The sequence below is a fragment of the Monodelphis domestica genome, chromosome 4, assembly GCF_027887165.1.
Source record: "Monodelphis domestica isolate mMonDom1 chromosome 4, mMonDom1.pri, whole genome shotgun sequence".
Taxonomy (NCBI): domain Eukaryota; kingdom Metazoa; phylum Chordata; class Mammalia; order Didelphimorphia; family Didelphidae; genus Monodelphis; species Monodelphis domestica.
Window position 1 is genome coordinate 150,925,627 of NC_077230.1, and position 16,392 is coordinate 150,942,018.

Consider the following 16,392-nt stretch of genomic DNA (forward strand, 5'->3'; position numbering starts at 1 on the left):
AGAGAAAGAGTCCTAGGGCCTTCCATAGGCAACTCATTAATGACTATCCTTTGGATCTGGTCATTCAAGTTCTTCCTTAATTAACAAACTATACTATCATCTAACTCATATCTTTTAGATATAGAAATAGAAATAATATAGAAATATATATAGCATGAGTAACTTAGTCAAATTCTTTGTTAAAATTTGGTAAATTCTAGCTGTAGCATTTCCATGGATTAGGATAGTAGTCCTTTCGAAAAAAGAAAATGAAGTTAGCCTGCCATCACTTGTTCTTGCTGACCTTTTTGTTGTCACTTTTCATTTCAGGACATTTACAAACCATCTACTTGAAATATATTTTAGAACAACATACACAATGACTATCTACAATGCAAATGGAAAGAATAAAAAAAAATGGAAACCAGTCGAGTGGCATTGTGTCTACTGTGTGCCATGTAGTGTGTTGCTTGACTCTGAAGAAGAGGGGAGAAAATATAACTCCAAATTATGGGTGTGGAAAATTGCATATACTGTCAAATTCAGTTAAGGTTGGCTAGTTTTGTGAATTTTTCTCCTCTCTCTGTCTCTCTCTCTCCTTTTTTACAAGTGATGACTCTGGGGAGGAAAGTGGAAAGGGTAATATTAGGAAATAAAGGTAGTGAAAAAATAAAAGTTACCTATAATATTTTTAAATAATGAATTTTAGAGTTCTACATTCCTTTTTGCTACTTTTGTTGGGCATTTTCCATTCCATTTTCCATTCTCTACTTTTTAAGTAGAGAAAAAATCAGCAAAATAATAACAGTTGAGTAATTCTACCTTCTTTCCATTATCATTGTTCCATCATTGAGCAATGGTCTTATGCCTTCTTTGGTCTTTCTCTCATCCACAATATAGTGTTTTTTTTTTTATTATTTTATTTAAGGTCTCTTTGTTGTCTTTAGAATTCGTTGCCAGCCTCACCTTATTCTACCCCTCAACATTCCTGACACTCTTATGTGCCCATGCCACTTTTTTTATATTCAGTCTCATTGATCTTTCCTTCTTATTAACTGTGTCTTTTGTAAAAACCCTTATCTTCCATCTTAGACTCAATACTGGATATTGGTTTAAAGGCAGAAGAGCAATAAGGGCTAGGCAATAGGGGTTAAGTGACTTGTCCAGGAACACACAGCTAGGAAGTATATGAGGCCAGATTTGAACCTAGGACCTCCATCACTGGACTTAGCTCTCAGTCAACATATTGGTCTCTTTGGATGATGACTTATTAAAGTTGAGATCTCTGGGGATAGACAGACATTAGGAAAACTCAGCATTCTTGCAGCTGTCAGCAATTACCAATTACCTATAGGCTAAAAAGGAGCATAAAATCTTTTTTGCTGCTGTTGATGGAGGGTTGACATGGAAGAATGAGTTCTGGTCCCTGGATGAGTTTATAACAGAATAAAGTAGTTGAGTATATGAAGAATGAAGACGGAGAATGCAAGATGAGAGAAAATGGTCATGAAGTATAAGTATAGTAGTTGCAGAATAGGAACAGTTTGGTATAGATATAGAGGGCTTAACCTGAAGTCAAGAGAATTGACTCCAATCCTAGCCTTATAAGTACTTCTTTGGACTTCAGTTTCCTAATCTGTAAAATTTGAGGGTTGGATTACATGATTTATAAGAAACTGTCCAACTCTAAATGCATAGTTCTGTTCATTTGATGGGGTGAAGTGGAGGTCAAAGTGATCTCCAAGTGTAGACCATCAGAACTAATTCGGTGTCATGAATAAATCAGTTTTGAACAGCAAGGATGTGGGGCAATTTAGGACCAGGCAGAAAGAACTAAGTATCCCCTGGCTATATAACTTCAGGGAAGTTAAATGATCCTGAGTGTTAGTGTTGATCCCCAAAGAGCAGGCTATGATAACAAAGCTGTTGGATTTGCACATCTCAGTGGCATAGTTCTGAGCCTTTGGTATCTGTATGAAAAGCAGCTAACAGATCAGAGCCTTTGTGAATAGTAAGCTCCTTTTACAGCTTTCTCTTTTTTGTCTCATCAGAATAATTGTTTTTGTGTCATCAGAATTTTATTCTTGAGAGAATTCTATTCCTCTTTCATTGACTTCCCTTGTAGAATTTTGGGACTACTTTTTCTTAACTCTTTGGCATCTCCCCCCAAATTTAGGGTGGACATCAAACCACCTCCAGCTTTCTCCTCCTTATCTCATGAACTCTAAGATGGTCACTTTTTCTCAAGGTTTCCATAATAGTTCTTCCTTAATTGTTTTGGATCTGATTAAGGATAGCAGTTTGTCCCAGTACTTTTTTTTACCTTCTTAAAAAATAAAACCAGCATTTAGACAAGTCAAGAAGTGATCAGCTATTCTGCTTTTAGAAGCAAATAATGAGGTGGTTTAAGCACCTCTTCAAACAATCCTATGCCATACTATTTTTTTGTGCTCTATTTCTGGAATTCACTATCCAGTTGCTTCTTCTGGTTGTATCATCTATAATATTTTCCACTGATCTTGTTCAAATGCTCTCATCATGCTTCCCTCTTCCAGTTTGTGGATGTTTTCAATGGTGAACATATCTTCTTGTTGTACAATGATATCCCACTATCCCTTTGATCAAATCTATTCCTTTCAAATAAAGTGTATGTTTCCATGTAACACTCCCACATGCATCCTATATGGATGCCAAGTGTGCTATGTGTTTTCTTTTTTAAAATATATTTTATTTTTTCCCAATTACATTAAAATAATTTTTAATATTTATTTCCCAAAAATTTGAGTTCCAAATTTTTCCACCCTCCTCTATGACCTCCCTAAGACAGTAAGAAATGAGAGCTAAGTTATATGTGTGTGATGATCATGTAAAATAAATTTTAGCTTATGGAAGAATTATATATACACATATATATTATATGTAGTATTTGCATATATACATGCACAACACCCACACCCACAAACACAACACACACACTTCTTAGCACTTCCACATTGTTGAGGTTAAGGATGTAGTATGCCTGCAACCTGAAAAATCCAGGCAAAATTTTTTGGCCTTTTCTTCATGCCAGAGAAGTTTGAGTGTTTTTTCTTTTATTGGGTGTTTATGGTACCTTGCAGGCATTTATGAGTTACTGAATTTTTAGAAATATCTTTACATTCCTATCTTTTTCATTCTTTTTACAAACTAAATTTTTACTTATTTTAACTTTTTACAAGAAATTATATATATTTATGGTATTAAGATAAATCATTTTGATGTTATATAGTATGAATTTCTGAGTTTTGAAACTTTTCTGGTATTGTCTGGTGGCCTTTGCATGTCATCTGCAGCTTCTGCAAAACTCTTCCAGAATTCCCATTTAATTTCTTATGCCAACCCACAGTATATCAAAACCACAAGACAGGAAAAAATAATAATGTGGAAGGGATAACCTCTGTGTGTGTATGTGTATATATGGTTTTATATTTACTTATAAATCTGATAGGCAAATATATATATGTATATATATATATATATTCCATGAAGAACATAAAAGTGAAAAACTGTATGCTCATATCTGCATTCAGGTTCCACCAGTTGGTTTCATTGGAAGTGAGTAGCAGTTTTTGTCATGAGTCCTTTGGAATTGTCTTATATCACTATCGTGCTGAGAGTAGTCAAGTCATTCAAAGTTGTTCATCATATAATATTGCTGTCACTGTGTACAATACTTTCTTGATTTTGCTCATTTCACTATGCATCAGTCTATGTAAATCTTTCCAGGTTTTTCTAAAATTCTCCTGCTTGCCATTTCTTACAGCATAGTAGTCTTCTATTACAATCATGTTATGTGATGTTCTCTTTGACAACTATACCAACATCTCTCTAACTGGTGATTGATCATTTCCTTTTTAATTATCATCAGAGGTGCTCAGACAGACTACAATCCCAGTTTGTAAATAAACCAGCAAAACTTCTTTTTTTCAGAAGCTTTCACTGTAACTCTTTCTGAATCACTGTCTCTCTCTCTTTCTTTCCTTTTCCCCCTTTCTCCACCACTCCATTCTTTCTATCACTCTTTCTCTCTGTTTCTGTCTTTCCTTCCTCTGCCCCCGTTCTCTGTCTCTGCTCTTTACATCTCTTCTCTGTTTTTCTGCCTCCCTTTTCCTCTCTCTTCTCCCTCCAGTCAAACACTGATGACATAGGCTTAGACAAACATAAATGTTATTAGTAATACAATGCTTTTCACAGAAGAGTATCAAAACAATACAAAGATATTGAAATATTTCAACAATGTATCAACTGTGAGAAAGATCACAGCTAGAACTCTGCACTCTTCTAATCATCATCTGCAATTGGTGACCTCTCCAGAGAAACTGGAACTATGGCTCTTCTATGTAGCTCTCTCAGGGTGAGAGTTTAGAAATATGATAACTACTTGGAAGCACTGTGAAGATCAAATTATATGCTTATATATGTAAAATATAAATCAATTTCCAAACCTTAAAATGTTATATAAATGTTAGTTATGAGTTTGTTTCTATTAACATGTGAGGAAATATAAGAACATGGCCCTTGACTGGAACAAAGTATCATAGATTTTAGAGAGGGAAGAGAGTTTCAAGATGATCAGGTTCAATCCTTCATTTTATGGATATGGAAAAGAGGCACAAAAAAGAAAAGCAAACTTTCCAGGATCACAATAATAATACAAGGTTGAGGGGACACTTAAACTCAGTTTATCCTGATTTCAAACCTTGGATCCTAATCTACTACAACGTGATGTGTCTAAGAGTCTGTCTGAGGACCTATGATGATAATTAAAAAGGAAATGATCAATCACCAGTTAGAGAGATGTTGGTATAGTTGGTATAGTTGTCAAAGAGAACATCATATATACATGATTGTAATGGAAGACTACTATGCTGTAAGTCTCTTCTTTGGATGCAGTCTTCCTAATAAAAGTTAAACTCTTTAGCTTCATTCCCCCCATGACAGTTAACTCGTAGTTTCTCAGAATAAAAATTATCTTAGAACTTTCTCTGTTTCTCACAATCTCTCTTAAGCCCTCCCAGATTCTATTCCTTCTTTAAATCATGGTAACAATATACATAGTTTCTGTGAGAAGAGACTATCAAAACTAGATTTACAAACGTAGGTACATTGTTTTGCAAACTTTAAAGCACTATACAAACGTGAAATATTATTAGCTTAAAAGCCATAATAGTTATGAAGCATATCCTGCCAATTCCCAGTCTTACTCCTGAGGTTAAATATACTTTCTTTTGTCAATACTGTTAGCTTGCCTTATTTATTACCTGTACTCTGTACATTATGTACAGACATGAGACCATAAGTTTTATTACTGTTCCTCTTCATTGAGATGAATTACCAGGAAATCCTGTGAATTATTAATTTGCTTCACTCATATTGTTCCTATGACATGCCCTCACACCAGAGGTATCTTCCCTGTATACTCCATGATGACTTTGTGCAACTCTGCCTTACTTAAATCCAATTCATGAGCAAGTCAAGACATGAAAAAGATGAACACATTATTCCTGTGTTGTTCTAGTCATCTTTTATAGTATGTGGCTTCATAGCTGTATATGGACAGTTTAATTTCCATTTCTCTTCATTTTCAGTTTAAAAATCTCTTGATTAGATTTATAAATATGATAGGCAAATATATTTTTAGAACCACTCATCAAGAATCCATCATTCAGATATGTGAAGCTGTGATTCAGAGATCAATTGTATTTTCAGGCACTATTTTATTATCTGCTTGCTTTCCAGTTCTACTTTTCTCGTCAAAAGCTGGGGACCTTCAGTTAGCAGCAAAGTTCAAAAGAACAGCACATCCCCAAGGTCTTCATTGCTTAACCAGGACAAAGACAAACAAGTAAAAAAACTAGTGTTAGGGACTAGATCTCCGATTGTATTGATATAAGGTAATTTTGATGAGGAAACTGTGCAGGTTAGCACCTTCTCTGCAATCTTTAATCTTAATTGCTTAGAGCATCTTAGAGGTAGCATACACTTCGCAAGATAGTTTAAAAAAAAGCCTTTATCTTCTTAGTATCAATTCTAAAATAGAAAAGCAGCAAGGGCTAGGCAATTGGGGTTAGTGACCTTCTTAGGGTCACACAGCTAGCTCACATACACTCCTTAGTGATGGTGAACCAGATTAAAATTTGATTGGGAAATACTTAACAGAATAAATAAAAGTACAATAAAACACAATATTACATTTTAAGATTAAGTCAACAAATGACCTGGAGAGATGCTTATTATTTATATTAGTGGGCTCCCATTTCTAATTGAGTTTGACCTCTGGACTAGAGCACTCAGAGTGTTAAATGACTTATCCAGGATCACATAGCCAGTCAGAGGTAAGAATCAGATCATTCTGCCTCAGAGGCCAGTTCTCTATCAAAAATGCTATGTGCTTCTTTATAAAACCAGAGAGGGGTTGATAATACGAAAAGGTAATGGAGCAATTACTGTTTTTAAAGCTGCATTTCTTAATCCCCAAATCTTTTGTTTTTCAAAGTGCATATATTTTGAAAGTGTATTATGTTGTTAATCTCTATTCAGAATTCCACCTGAACTCATTTGAGAAGAAGCTAGAAGAAATAGAATTGAGTGTCATTCTTTGGAAATTAAAGTAATGAAGCTGCAGGTTGTAATAGTATTGTATTTCTATAGTCTACTGAGAAAAATGCCAGGGAACCAAGAATCTGAGAGAAAATTTCCTGCTGACTCTAATCACAAGGCAATTTAGATAATTAAATGGCATGCATTTCCTTTTCAGAAAAGGAACTACAGGGCTGGGTTTGCATCATTTTCATTTGTAATTTAGATTTTTTTGGATTGTACTTTATGCCATGATGACAGAATTCACTTTAAGCAAAACAAAAAAAAAAAAACTTGAGAAATTCACAATTTAGAATTATAGAATGAATTTGTATTAGAAAGAACCTGAAATACTATCTATCTAGTATCTCTCTCTCTCTCTCTCTCTCTCTCTCTCTCTCTCTCTCTCTCTCTCTCTCTCTCTCTCTCTCTCTCTCTCTCTCTCTTTTTCTCTCTCTCTCTCTCTCTCTCAACAAAACAATAATCTGAAGCCCAGAAAGGCTGGTATTTATTCAAGATAATTAAGCCTCTCAATTAATAGCAGAGGAAGGACTAAAACTTCAGTTTCCCACTGCTTACTCCAGAAGAGTATTCACTACCTTACATATCAAGAAGAAAAACTGAGCTTTATATGAAGTATTCTTAGAGTTCATGAATTTTAGTAAAATGGCAGATATCTTAAAAGACAATCTTTGAATTAAATTAAAAACAATATTTTGTTATTTATAGAAATCATCACAGTTTTTGTTTTTTTTTTCACTTCCTTTGCTGTCTGCTTGATTGAATTGCTGAATGGAACGAGATCAGATCTGAATGCCCAAGACTTCTTTCTAGATCCAATTTCTACTTTTTTTGTATTCTCAGCTGCTTTGCTATACCCATATCTGTCTCGATGTGACTTTTGCCATTAGAAACCTGCTGTGACATGAGGTTACCAAAACTGAAACCAAAGAACCACTGGTCATAATATGACAAAGTGGCCAAGCAACAATCACATACTTGACAGCTAGGTGACACAGTATATGGATCCTACACTTTGAACAAGTAATTAAAATTCCTTCTAGGGCATCTGCTAGTGATGCAAATCTACTCAAGACACATATCTGCTTTCAATCTCAATTTCCCCATCTACAGGTACCTTTTCTTCATTACAACTTTCCCTTTTCTGGTTTTAGTATGTAAGCATAAGAACTTAAATGGGAATTTGGGGGTAGGGGGCTTGGAATCTACAAATGGCATTTAAAAGCCAACATGACAAAGAAAAAGCTTAGAATCTCAGAAATGCATAGACTGTATGTCGAGTATTGTATAATGTCAACATATTTTGTCTTTTGTACCATAACTACACAATTTCTTTTTTAAAGTTAAAATAGGAAAAAGTTAAAATTTGTGAAGATGAAAGGCAGGAGATGATACACAAAGGCTAGAAATGTTAACATTGACCTACCTATAGCCCATGGCCAAACATTTAACCTAAATTTTACAAATAGGGTGTGCTGTAAACATCCCATAAAAGAAAAAGACAAAATTTAGATTTCTCTGGTACGAAGGGAGGGCCAAGAAGTTTTATGTGGATTTTCCAAATCTCGGGGATATCTTGCTACTAATACCTGAGATGTAGAAGGGGGATACCTGTTCAAATTGGATAATTAGCAACTATTTTAAAGTGCCATTGTGAGGATCAAATGAGATAAAATATGTAAAGCAATTTGTGCTCTAAATGTTAACTGTATCATTAGGATAAAATGGGTCAAGCCAAAAAAAAATACCACTGCAGTCCTACTGCCTGGTGATCTTATTTCTTGTCTGCATTTTGTTCTGGGCATGAGCTTCCTATCAGACATTCCAAACAAATGAGGTTATATTTATAAAGTACTTAGCTCAGTAGTTGACACATAGTAGGTGCTCTATAAATGCTTCTTTCCTTTCTAAGCTGAGAAAAAAGGGGTAAGAAGTTTTGGGATTTCCCAGAGTGATTTAAAAAAAATCTTCACTCCTTTCCCTTCTCATAAGAATTAATATGAGCTATGAAGGCAGTTCCTGAGCTAATCCAGTATGTGTGGCAGCTGCTGAGCTAGATGGGGACTTAACTTGTTCTTACTCAATGTAGGGGCTACTGTGAAAAGTCTTTTGGATTACTAAGGGAAAAGAAATGGTTTCATTAGATTGGATCAACAATAGAGCTCTGTCAGTAGCAGACAAAATGCTGCTCTCAATCTCATTTGTTACAGATGCCCAAAGGCTTTTACCAGGCATCCTTTTGGAACCGGAAGTCCAAAGTAAGCTCAGTTAGTGCCATTCTAGTAGGCAACTCCAGTTTGTAGTTGACTAACACATTCATCTTACTTTTCTTTCTAATTCCTGTGCCTACTTTGCAGAGTTTCTGGCCTAAACACTGATCCCTTCTCCCTCCTTTAAACCATGAAGAGCATTTGATGATGCAAAAAGAAGAAATGCCTGGGACCAAATGACCCTAGACACAGTGTATTGCTTTTCTGAACCTCAGGTGGCCCATTTTGTTTGTTTGTAAAAACAATTGGCAAGGTCAAGGAGTTAAGTGACTTGTCCAGGGTCACACAGCTAGAGTCTGACTCCTGGCTCTGTCCAGCTAGATGCCCCTTTCAGTTGATCTTTCTATTGAACTCCATTTGCTTCCGTGGTACTCCTTTCCCATTGTATAAGCTATTTACCTTCTTTAAGTATCCTGGTAGAAGTGCTGGTAAAGTCAGCTATTTCTTATTTTCACTCTTGTAGATGGAATAGATGCAGAGAACCCTTCCCTATCTCCAACAAGTGGCCCTACCTGCTCTCACCTCTGTACCACACACCTTTCTATTCTCATTAGTACTCTGATGCTATCTCTGGGAAAGTCATGATAATAAGCCTCTATTTTTCTAGCAAATTGTTGGGCACACCAAAATAATACAAACACATTTTTGAGCAGGACAGGGAGATAGCTGCAGAGAGAGGAAGGAAAGGGCAGAGAGCATGTTTTCTTTTACTATGTCTGGAATTTTGAATGCTAGAAATACCGATTCAATAGTAAAGATAAATTTCCTATTAAGACAGATTATTGACTCTTTTTTGGGGTGGCAAAGAACTGGAAACTGAAGGGATGGAAGGGATGTCCATCATTGGGGAATGAATGACTGAATATGATGTGGTATGTGCTTGTAATGGAATACTATTGTTTCATAAGAAATGACAAGCAAGATGATCACAAAAAATCCTGGAAAGGCTTATATGAAGTGGTGCAAAGTGAAGTGAGCAGAGAACTTGGAGAATGTTGTACATGATAATTGCAATAATGCAATGGTGATAATGAATTAACTATTATCAGCAAGGCAAGGTTCCAGCACAACTCCAAGAGACTCATGATGAAAAAAGTGATCCACTGCTATTCAAGGATTAGAGTCCAAATGCAGATTCAAAAATGCCATTCTTCACTTAATTTATTCCAAGAATTTTTCTCCACTGTAAGTGATATGTCTTGTTTTCACAACATGATAAACATGGAAATATGTATTCTATGATAATATTTGTACCACCTCTATCATATTACCTGCCTACTTGGGGAGGGGGGAGGTCAGAGGGAGGGAGAGAACATGGATTAAAAAATATCAGAAAATGCACATTAAAAATTATATAGACACAATCTGGAAAAATAAAAATAAAAAAGACTGAGTATATGTAGTTTATGCAATTGTTCATTGATTTATAGTCAACCTCTCACCCTTACCCATGTCTGTTTGTCAGTGCTCTGTGAAATCTTGGGAGGCTACCTTCTAGAACTCAGCTAATGTTCCAGAGGTGGGAATAGAATCCAGTCTTCCTGACTTCAGGTCCAGTTCTTTATCCACTATATCAGCTTCCTCCCAACATATGTACCTGTTTTGAGGGACTGAGCTAATAATTTTATTGGTATGAGAAAAATCTCTCTACCAAAGCAAATTAATATCTGTTCTACAACTTCTCATTTTGGAGAATGACACATGGCCAATATATGTCAGAGGCAAGACTTCTTGCCTTTGAGGATGAGTTCTCAATGCTTCCTTTTGGTCATGCACATGGATAGATACTTAATAAATGTTTATTGAGTAATATATGAATTAGATTTGAGTTGAGAAATGAGCTAACTGGGAAATGTTACTTTGGTTTAAAGCTCAATTTACTTTTGTGTTTCATTTGAATTTGTTAACAGCTGTATATAGAAAGTGACCATTTACAGATTGAAAAGATGGAACCTGCCCATCTGCAGAGAAAAGTGCTCAACTTTGGACTTTAAATTAAAAAAAAAAGTTAAGAAAAATAAAAACAAATAGAAACAGACTTTTCATGAGAGTCATGTTAATACCCTTATAGACCCTTGGTGAATAAATACTTGGCATCATTAGTCCCAAGAATCTGAGGAACATGTTTAGTGTGAACTAATTCATTTGCCATGGGCATGTGTACAATCATCATTGGCCTTTGTGTATTTTAAATGCCTTTACCATGTGGTTGTCAGCTATTTCTCTCCTGGAATCCTCTGACACTTCAGATTAGTTTGCATGTGAAAGGAGATGAAAGCCCAGGTCCTCCCCAGGCTGCTTTCTTGTTCACATATATTATTTATTTTTCTCTGTTGAAATATTTATATTAAAATGGATACATTAAATTTAAATAGATCCATTTAAATATTGTTTATTCAATTGCAGTTCTATTTCTCTTAAGCTTAGGGTCATCTTGCTTTTATACAAAGAAATGGTGGGGTGGGGGTGGGAGATAGGGAAGAAAGGATCCTAGATTTAGACCTACTAGGGATCTTAGAGGTCTTCCATCTACCCTTTTATTTTAAAGGTGAGGACCAGAGACCTTCAGAGGGTAAATGATTGGCCTGAGGTCAGACAGAAACTTTTAAATAGCATAACTGGAACTTAAATCCAGGTCTTCCAACTCCGAATTCTGACTCCAAATAGAGTAAATAAACAAGGAAATAAAAGAATCACAAAAGGGTTAGAATCACAAAGACCAGATGACTGTAGAATAAAATTGGGAGCTAAATATAAATAAAATACACGTTTTTGAAGATTACTTTAGAGAGAATCCTGTTGGGTATCCTCAGCAATGGAAGGTTTCTCTGGAATGACTTTTGCAATGACTAATTGCACTTAGAATAACTTTATTGAGTCCCAACCTAAATTGTAAGAAAAAAATTATTTATCCTCAGAATTCCCCCCCCCCCCCATACTTCTTTCTGTTAACCTCTGTTCTCTCTCACCATTCTCAGTACTTGGTGCCAAGTGCCCCTGTTTTGCTTGGGTTTATTGTGGGTGCTGATGATTTGGAGTTCCCTATGCTTTGTCTATTGGGTGGTGCCTCATAACCCTGCTGCACCTTTCCTCCATCAAAATTTATTTATTCTTCGTCTATTCCTTTTAGAGCTGTTCTTTGCCAACTTTCTGGTGATAATGAACTTGACCTAAGGTGATAATGGTTGCTAATGGCTTGATGTGCCATCTCAAGTTAGCATTTGCATTTGACTGGAGTCTTGAGTGCTTTAACTCAAAGGTGCCTATGATAGGAGTCTTTCAAACACTGGCAATTCTTTAAAATGAGAATATGCTTTCTTTCTTAGCTTTGTTTCTCTCTCTTTTTTCCTTCTCTTATTCAGAGGTATTCTGGAATCTCCTATTTGTGGCAAGTATTGGGTCTAACAGTTTTCTCTGATTAACTGAAGCCATGGGGAGCTGTGGTCCTAAGGGAGACTTACTGGTCAGAGCTTGCAGGAGGTGTTTCAAACCCTGTATTTTTGGGGTGGGTACCAGGTAGGTGTTGTTATCTTAAGATGCCCAGACACATGGAGCATTATTTTACGGGCAGGATTAAATAATTCCCCTCACCCCATCGCCTAACAAGACCTTTGCTCTGTTAAAAATATATTTACCACTATAAGAACAGGCATACAAGATGAGAAAAGGAATAATATCTCAGAGCTCACAATTATGCATTTACCAAATATCCCCAAGTCAGATGGAAAATTTACATTTAATGAATATATTCAACATATAACTAATTATTTCACTTTTAAAATGGAAAAATATGCATTTAAGATACCCTGCTCATAAATCAGTCATGGAAGGAAGGAAACAATCATTATTAAGTATTTATATGTGCCAGGCATTGTGCTAAGCACTTTACAATTATGATCTCATTTGACAACCCTTGGAGGAAGTTGCTGTTATCTCCTTTTTATCATTGAAAAAACTGAAGCAAACAGAAGTTAAGGTACTTGCCAGGGTCACATGGCTAGCCAATATCTGAGGCAATTTCCACTTATTGATTTTAATTCTCCTTTTTGAGCAAAAACAGATCAAGTATAGTCTTTCTTCCATAGGCCAGTTCTTCAAATAGTTGCAGACAAATACCATGTCTTCTCTTCTCCAGGCTAAACATCTCCATTTCCTTCACATAGTATGGCACTAGGTTCTTCAACATCCAGTTTACCTTTATCAGATGCTATCCAGCTGATCAGTGTCTCCTTTGAAAAATGTGGTGCCCCTGGGGGCAGGTGGATGGCTGAGTGGATAGAGAGCCAGACTGAAAGATGGGATGTCCTGGGTTCAAATCTGGTCTCAGACACTTCATTTGACCCTGGGCAAGTCACTTAACCCACATGTAGGTTAGCATCTTTTCTGTAACTTATGTGGTTAAAAAAATCTATCTAGACCACTAAGAAGGTTGACCAAAATATGTAAGAGGCAGAGCCTGAACCTGGGTAATTCTGATGTGAAGGTTGGTTCTCTATTCAATATTCCATGCTGATAATAATATGTATTTATGTGTATGTATGTGTGACAGTGACATACACTCACAAAAAATGGACAATCAGATTATATGTTTAGAGTTGGAAGGATCCCATAAATTATATAGTTTAATTCCTTTATTTTATACATGTAGATACTGAAACTTACAGAGAATAGGTGACTTGCCTAGGACTCTTCTGTAAGGTAATTGGGGTATGGGGAAGGGCACTTATACTAGCTGGATAAATGAGGAAGTCCTCATGTAAACATATAAAAGGTTTTCCTGGAGGAAACTAGGGATTCAAGAGGTGGAGATGAGGAGGGAGAACATCTCAGGCATGGGGGAGTGTCATTACAAAGACATAAAGACAAATACTATTTCTCAGTTGTGTGGGACAGAGATGCCCTTTGAGTCACCTAACTAGGATATATGGGGCAGATAGGTGATGCAGCAGATAGAGCACTGGATTTGGAATCAGGAAGGCTCACCCTCATAAGTTCAAATCTGGCCTCAGACATTTTAATAGCTGTGTGACCCTGGGCAAGTCCCTTAACCCTCTTTGCCTCAGTTTCCTCCTTTGCCAAATGAGCTAGAGAAGGATCCTTGCCAAGAGAATTCCAAATGGGGTTATAGGGAGTTGGACATGACTGAAATGACTCAACAATAACAAACTAGGATGTATATGGATTTGCTGTGATGCCATGCCTATGGGATTTTTAAAAATCTGTACCTTCTGTCTTAGAATTGATGTTAAGTATCTATACTAAGGAACTGGGGTTAAGTGATTTGCTCAAGGTCACATAGTTAAAAAGTTTCTGAGGTCCTATTTGAACCCAGGTCCTCCTGACTACTCCTGGTGTTCTCTCCACTGTGCTATCCTGGGCTGGGCTTTTCAGAGAGCAAGTGGTTAAACATTTATCATTCTACCAATGCTTATAGAGTATATGATTAGCTTCCTTAGAGTTGTCCTATTTGGCCCTTGTAAGCAAAAGTAGTCACTGTGGTTGAAAGAAGCAGCTTTAGGGTCAAATACAGTGAAAACCTTCCTATTTCTTAATGACAGGGATGCCTAAAATTGAAATGAGTTGCCAGAGTTTAATCTTTTTTGACAAAGTGGGTCCCCAAGGTCACTTTTAGTTCTGAGATCCTGGGCAGAATTCTTTTTTCTGGGGTCTAGGAAGGGCTTATTTTGCATGTTACTGTCACTTTAGAGTTCAGTCCAGGACCCAAGAATATTGGTTACTTCCCCTTAAGGTAATTTTATCTGCAATTAGACTAAATTGCTAAGAGATATGGAATGGTTCCTTGCTTACATAGAAAGCCTGAACATCCAGGCTTTCCATTCTTTCTTGCCTACCCCAAGCCGGCATTTGTGGTATAGTGGGAAGTATATTGGATTTGAAGATGGAAGAACTTTGGTTAGCTCTTAATACCTCTACAGTTTGGGGCAAGTTACCTGATCTTTCTGGGCCTTCACTTTCTCATTTATAAAATGAAGGGGTTGAACTAGATGACTTTGATGGTACTCTCTAATTGTAAATTCTCAGCCTCAGGTCTATCTTGTGTCAAAAGTCCTTCTGGAAGTTTGGAGTCATTCCTCTCCCCAGCTACTGCTGCCTTTTTTCCCTCCCTTAACTGTTAAATTTAATTTAGAGCCTCAACTGTCAGATCCTTTGATTAGGTATGGGATCGAGCCTCTCAAGTTTGAATCACAGTCTTGCTATCTCTCACAAGTAGGAGTTTTATCTCCTCCTTTCCCTAATCTCAAGAATGGCCTTAGATTGTGTTAAGTAATCAATATTCTGAACATCTAGTTCCTTGTCTTTTTTTTCCATAAGGAGGAGTCAAAAGAGATTATAGCTCCAAGGACATCTCCAAATTTGTCACTTAGAAACCAGTGGTTTTATTTTTCTGATCAGACAAAAGTCTTTTTGTGAACTTTATTAAAAGTTTCTTCAAATTTAGCAGTATTTAGTGTGAACTGAATTCTATATTTAGTCACTTCCATAGCAACCATTATATACAGCATTAAATATATCTACTTTCTAGATCTAATCCTCTTCTGAAAAGACTTGGTATTAGAGTTGAAATTTTTGTATGAGATATACTTTTCTAAAAGGGCAAGTATCCCTTCCAGAACAATTCTTTAGTATTTTAGTGAATCTGTGACCTCATGGATTTGACTACGCTATCCTATGGCATAGATAGAAAACTATCCACATCTTTAATTCCAGGGATTCTTCAATTCAACACACATTATTTAAATGTACCGTGTTAAGCAACAAAGTCAAAACCAGTTTTTGTCCTCAAGAATTTTATTGTGCTAATGGAGAATGTAAGCAGCATGTGAAGAAATACATAGAAGAAAAATTTTTTTAAACCCTTACCTTTCATCTTGTAAAGAAGAAGAATGCTAAGGGCTAGGGTTTAAATGACTTGCCCACAGTCACACAGCTAGGAAGTATGTGAAGTTAGATTTGAACCTAGGACCTCCTGTCTCTATATGAGTGACCTACCTGCCCCTTTGTAGAAGATCATTTGAGAAGAGTTAGATCACTAATATATAAGGGATCTTCTTTCATTCAGGAGATGAAATTTGAGCTTAATCTTGAAGGATAATAAGTATTGGGAAAGCTAGAGGTGAAAAGAAAGTGCATCTAGGCAATGGATAATGGAAATGAGAAATGGAAGGTCAAATTTAGGGAAATGCACATGTGTCAATATGGCTAGAACATTAAAGTAGGTGAAGAGGAATAATATGAAAAAAATGTCTCAAAATGTAGGCAAGAGCTAGATGACAAAGGACTTGAAGTTTCAAACTAAGGAGTTTGAATAAAGAAAATAACGATATTTTATCCTCCAAGCTATAGGGAGCCTTTGAATGTTTTTCAGGATGTAGAACAATCTCTTTATAGCTTTTGCAAGTGCTTCTGGTACTTTAGGAAGATTATTTTGGTAGTTGTATAGAGAAAGAGTTGGAGAAGAGAGAAGCCAGAAACTGAGAAACCA

General features: G+C 36.2%; 1 protein-coding gene across 5 annotated transcripts in view; it reads left to right on the top strand.

Moving 5' to 3' along the window:
* Positions 1–16,392, top strand: part of KIF5C (kinesin family member 5C) — a 287,301-nt gene that overhangs the window by 99,246 nt on the left and 171,663 nt on the right. For 2 of the 5 annotated variants that reach the window (XM_056793825.1, XM_007494150.3), the window contains exon 2: positions 310–530. The exons of the other annotated variants lie outside the window; for them this stretch is intronic. In XM_056793825.1, the coding sequence (XP_056649803.1) occupies positions 372–530 (159 nt within the window). In that variant the 5' untranslated portion in view covers positions 310–371. The remainder of the gene's footprint in view (positions 1–309; positions 531–16,392) is intronic. 5 annotated transcript variants of the gene reach the window in all.